The sequence below is a fragment of the Phaethon lepturus genome, unplaced genomic scaffold, assembly GCF_000687285.1.
Source record: "Phaethon lepturus isolate BGI_N335 unplaced genomic scaffold, ASM68728v1 scaffold19130, whole genome shotgun sequence".
NCBI lineage: Eukaryota > Metazoa > Chordata > Aves > Phaethontiformes > Phaethontidae > Phaethon > Phaethon lepturus.
This window is the reverse complement of record NW_010510015.1, coordinates 35,534-41,533: the sequence shown is the minus strand read 5'-3', so window position 1 is coordinate 41,533 and position 6,000 is coordinate 35,534. Positions and strand designations below refer to the sequence as shown.

Here is a 6,000-nt window from a genome sequence, read left to right as displayed (position 1 = left end):
TTCCCTCCCAGAAGCAGTTGTTTGGAAAGGTTCATAGTACCTTTTTTGCTCATTTCATGGGAAATTCTTCCATTTTTCCCCATCCAAATCACTTTGAGTACATGTGCCTCCACAAGCTTAAGAACAAGTATGTCTTGAGTGTGAGCTTATATCTTGCACACACTTTATGCCCTGAATGATCTCCTGCACAGGAGGGTTACTGTGACGGGACAGATACTGCCTCTAACATCACCATCTCAGCGGCCTTATACATTAAGACAAATCTAAATTATCTTGAGACACGTCCTTGATGAAGTGAAACACGGTGTGTTTGCCAACCCAGGCCCAGGGAGAGCCACTGTGACATCCACGCCATGCTGTCACTTGCTGAACACCTCATCTTGCAAAGAGGGGTGTCTGCAGCGCCCGTTGGCCCCCGCAGCAGCAGCCTGAGCCAAGCCCTTACCAGGCTATGCACAGAGCGTCCCTGGGCGCTGTCCCCGGCCCAGCGCGGCTGCTCTTACCTGCCGGAATCCGCTGCGCGTGTGCTGCAGGATTTTCAGGGCATAGTTGGATCGCTGACCTTTGCTGTTGAATTCGATGTGGCCGGTGAGACCTTCCAATTCTACCTGTCCAAGACAGAGTGAGTTACAGCGCCCACCGAGGCGGCTCACCCCACCGCCGGCAGCAGAGCTGGGGCTGGCGGTCACTCACCCTGCACGCCAGCCATCCACCCTCCCAGCAGCAACAGCAATGCAATCCTCATGTCTCAATCCTAAGTGCTTTTGGAGTCTGGCTAGTCTTTGCTGTGTCACACTAAATCACTAGCTGGGGATTCCTCCACAAACCCTTACATGCTCTTTCACTACATCAGGCCTGCATTTAACACAAGAGCGTGTTGCAATGGAGCCAGGATTAATGTCGAGCCTCACCGTACAGATTAACCACTGCTCACTTGCTGCTGGAGCACCTCTTCAGCACCAAGAGCAAGCTACTGGGCCTCCTAACAGCAGAGCCAAGGGAAGCTGAAGAGTTTTGTTGTCTCTGACTAAGGGTGAGATTTAAAGCAGGGTTCACATGCATTGACCAAAGTGACACAAGGTTCGGGTTCAGTTGAGCCTTCCTTTGGGGGAAAAAAGGTCTCATGAAATTTCCTCATCTCATGACATTTCAGTTGCACCCCAAACAGACTCAGAAAACACGCTCTTTCTGCACGGCCAGCCTCAGCTCTGAGGAATTGCATTGACAGCAGCCAACTATTTCACAAGGCTGAAGTTTCAGGGTCTGTTCTCATGCCAGAACTAGGCTTGATCAGTTCCAGCAACCACACACTTTTGGGTTCAAAGGAGCCCAAACCCCTTCATAGGGAAGCTGACCTCTTGCCACTGAGCTCTAAGCAATTGTATTGCATGACCTTATATCAACTCAAGTTCACTCGAAACAGAGCTCAAATCACTTAGTAACACCCATACTTTAAAAAAAAAAAAAATATTCATTGAATTCCAGTTTTTCCGCAGCAAAGCCTGAAAAATGGAGAGTTTCATGTCGTTTCAAGGCCAGTGACAAACCAGCCCTTAGATCTCCTCTCTTTTCATTCCCAGTGCTACCTTCAAACAGACCGACCCTCTGTGCTTGAAAACTGTGCCAGCACCAGCATGTACATACACGCCTTTTGCCTCCGGCAGGGACGAGCACTAGTGCCTAACACAGCGGCAAACTTCAGTCCCTTCTCACCATTCTCAGGTAGTTCATCAGGCTGGTGCCGTGCTGCCAGATCTGGGCAGACCCACAGGACAGGGGCTTCACACCAATCTCCTGGCTCCGGTTCAGCTCCTGCACGGCAGTCACCACAGCATACACAGCATCGAACAGCAGGGCAGAAGAGAGCTATGGGGAAAAGGAAGAAAAAAATTGAGACAGAAAGACAAAAACTGAGCCTCCCGCTGCACCGTCAGGCCCTTGCAGCAAGCAGGAGAGTGCTCTGCTCGGCTGGGATCAGAAAGGAGCAAAACCCTTGGCTTCCTCCGTGCAGACAGCGTGCGCTGCTTGCCTACCATTCTGCTCCAGCAGCACCCTGCACCCCATCTGCCCAGGCAGGGAGAACAACGGCAATCATATCCCTGAACTGCATCACTGAAGCAAGAAGGAAAGAGGACTGTGTTGCTTCAGCCTTCATTAGGCACCAGAGAGTCCTTCTTCGACCACTGCTATGAAAGGCAGATCCATGAGAAATGAGGTTTTGCCAGATCTACTTCCCAAACTACTGATCTTGGCTTTCAGACCCCACAGAGACCATCTAGTCCCTCGCTACAACCTCAAATATACTGCTGGCTGTTACCTGCTCCGTCATGACGTTGCTGAAGCAATGTCCAGAACCACAGAGCTCATCCCTTCTCCTTCTCATCTTTGCTTTGTTTGCCTTTAATCAGATTTCTTTGCCCATCAAGCCTCACAAACTGTGTTCTTCACCCATGCGCAACCATTTTGATGTTTTTGATCTAGTTAATTATCAGCCATTTGCTCTCTCATGTTCACTGTTGTGACTAAGATTTCAGTTTTAATTATTGTCACCTCCTGACTCTGCTGGAATTAAGCCGTTGCAGCTCATTACTACCAAGGCTACATTTTCCCCACGGCTACTTCTGAGAGCATCCTCTTACCATCCCAGCTCCTGGCAACTCAGTCTCTAGCCTGGGGCTCCTTTCCCCCACCTTAGCCTGTTTGTGACTTACAGCACTTCAGTTGTATCCACATCCACTCTTCCTCCCAAAGCCTGATGGGGTTTATTCACCTCTGCCAGTGGCCCTGCAGGGACAGTCTTGCCCAGTTCAATCATCCCAACGAACCTTTGGCTTCAACTGCATTACTAATTGGAAGAGAGTGAGCCAGACTTAACCCTGCTTGATCTTACTCAGATCAGTGGTAAGACCTCATTGACCAGAATGGCCTGGGATTAGGCAGTTAATACACAGCACAGAACCATAAAACATACAAGCCAGCACAAGTTAGAAGGCATGCTAGCAAAACCCCAAACGCCAGCTCTAACGGCACCAGTAACCTCTCACTTTTCCAGCCCTGGTACAGACTTACATTCACTCTGTCACATTCCTCCTGTACATACCAGTTTAATAGGCTTTACACAGATTGCATCCAGGGACTCTCCATTGAGCACTGAGCAACTTGCCTGGCGTCTGTCAGTCCTGCATCTGACCTGTCTCCTATGCAACAGGCAGCACCTTCGGTCATATATGTCAAGAGCTTTCTGCCTATAGTAAGGACTGACGGGCTCCAGAGCTATGAAGCTTTATTACAGCTATTTTGCAGGAGGTAAACTGTAACAGCAGAGGAGCTGAGTGGCCTGAGGACACACAAGGAGTTGGTGGCAGAGCAGAAATTGGGTATCCTGTCTCCTACTCTGCCTCAGCAATGAGATACCACACTTCCCTTTGTAACGGCAGCGAGCCTCTCTCCTCATCTTCTTCCCTTCTGTGTGGGGGTAAGTAAGTTTGCTATGGTTTTTTACCTAGTACTCACATCTGATTATACGTTCCCTTCCTGGGAAGCATTTTCCAGAACTTCTTAAAGGAGCTGATATATCCTTCTCCCTACCTTTCTTTTTTCCCCTTCAGTACAAGTTCCTTTCCTAACAGGACCTCTCCAGCCTGTCCTGTCCTTGGCCCCTGTTCCATGCTCTTTAGCATACACCTAATTTTAACTGTGGACTGAATCCCATTCCACCTACAGGATGCCATACACAATTAGCAATTGCTTTCCTGAATCAGGAACCATATTAATACCAGTCGGCCAAATGAAAATGTTATGAGAGCAAACGCAACCCCTGTGATCCCAAAGTTTCACCATCTCCTACCAAATCAGAATGTTGTCATAGCATTTTTAATTGTCTCCTGTTGGATTTTCATTTCCATTTTCCCTGAACAGTTAATGATCTCTTATTAGCTGGTGAGTAAGAGACTTGTAGATGTTAGTGAAGCGTTTGACATTATTGATTGGAATATTTTACTCCTTAGCCTTGAACAATTTGTTAGGATTTCTGGCAGTTCCCTTATGATTTCAAACAATTTCAGGATTGGGGACAGTGCTGTGATAGACAGGATCAAGTCCTCTTGGTAGGCAATGGGAATCCTTCCCATGCCCTCAACACACCTCTTTCCTTTTTAAAAAAAAAACCAAACACATCTTTCTTCAGAAGCACCACATTTCCATTCCTGATGCTGCTTATCATTTATGCCAATGTCCCGTCCCACTGGGCTCAAAACTAGGCTCCTGTGCCAGCCTCTAAATTTTGTGGGCCCTGGACCATGGCACCTGGACACATGGGAGCCTGGAAACACAGCCACATGCAAGTGAACAGACCCATGCCCCTCCTTTTAAACACCTACTTTGAGTCTCCTTTCAATACCTCCTGAGTAGCCACCAGCACTCAGACCTGGGGAGGTTCATGGCCTTTCTCTGCTCCTCTGGTATCAAAATCCTCTACATCACTCCACATCTTCCCATGGTCCCTGGTGTGGGATCGTCCTGCTCCACCGTCACCTGCAACCCTGCCAGCAGCACTGCTGCTCTCCCATTTGTGTCTCATGTCAGCCCAACGCAGCATTTGTTGCCCTACACCACCTACCCAATGCGGTATCCCTCTGCCCCTCTTCACTTGGTAACGCTAATAAATTGTATTCAACACAGCAAGGGAATTTGGGATGCAGGCTCTGTGGAGGAAACCGTTCACAGTTATATAGCGTTGGAGTGCAGCAGCTCTTCTGGGTTCTTTCATCTCTCTGGCTTTTGTAGGTAGGCAAGTGTCTTCTTGCAAGGTTAACCAAGGGGTTAACATAAGCTCATTGCTTCCAGCTATCTCCTGTAGCCCAGGAAGCTCAGATGAGGACTGGGTCATTTTAGCAGATCCACTCCACCTCCCTGCAGGCTCACGTAAGTTAGTGGTGCGTTAAGTAAAGCTGCTTGACTTCGCACTGGAACAGATGTGGAGCAGCCACATGGTCTCTCATGCCTTGGGGCCATCACCTTCAGGAGAGTAGTGGAGAGCTTGCTGGAGACAGCACCTTTTTAACTTCCTCCAGGCAGATTCTTCAAGAGGGATCTGTCACTGCTCTCATGTACATCGCCTCAACTTTCTTCATGTCGCCTATAAAATCTCTGACTACTTTTATGTTTTCATTTTAAACCACAGCTTTGTCACTCTGTCACAAAAAGCCAATTTGCCTGTTAACAAATTGATTCTCTTCCTTGTGTGCATCTGATTTGTGCAGATCCCTGTTGTTTTTGTACTGTCTCTGCGATGTAAGGGCTCCGTGACAGGCTGCATGTGAAAGACTTGGTAAGCTCAGCGGTGGTCCTCCACTCGCAGGTTCATGGACCTCGGGGGATTTCCCTCTATCCCTAAAGCCTAATTCTTGACAACGAAAGCTGCTGATAAAAATTGCCACTTGATGGATGCCTCATCAGAACAAGGCTCCAGAAAAGGGAGCAGATGGTGGGCTGGGCAGATGCACTTGGAGCTCTGTTCCCCTGGGCACGCTGGTCAGCTGCATGAGGAAAGGCTGTACCCGAGAACTAAGGAGGTGTTGCAGGGTACAGCTGCGACACAAAGCCCTGGGAACAACTCACCAACTACAAAGGGACAAGAAACAGATCCCCAGCCCTTCAGCGCATCAGCTGGCAGAACCATTCCCACCAGTGTCTTCAAGATAACGCTATCGGATGCCCCGTGCCTCGGGAGCAGGGATGGTGCCTGAGCTCTACCCGGGTACATTACGGCTCCGTGCTGGATGCAACACACCTTCCTCCCAACACCAGATCTACCCCTCTAGTAATTAACAGCAGGTTAAGCACGGTTAAGTGGAAGATCCCACTTTTTATTTACAGAATTCTCCCACGTAAAGGCCATGTTTAAAGGTAAGCTGATCTCCAGGGAAACATAAACAGGTTTGGATGGTCTGGGTTTTGCCATGTGTTCTTTTTTTCTTTTCTTCCTAGAACATTAGCATC

General features: G+C 48.7%; 1 protein-coding gene across 1 annotated transcript in view; it reads right to left on the bottom strand.

Annotated features, from left to right (window-relative positions):
• Window positions 1-6,000, bottom strand: part of LOC104627033 (glutamate receptor ionotropic, kainate 4) — a gene marked incomplete at its 5' end in the record, with an annotated part of 78,414 nt that overhangs the window by 36,949 nt on the left and 35,465 nt on the right. Inside the window, 2 exons of the mRNA XM_010295159.1 lie at window positions 504-608; window positions 1,714-1,866. Coding sequence (XP_010293461.1) covers window positions 504-608; window positions 1,714-1,866 — 258 coding nt within the window. The remainder of the gene's footprint in view (window positions 1-503; window positions 609-1,713; window positions 1,867-6,000) is intronic.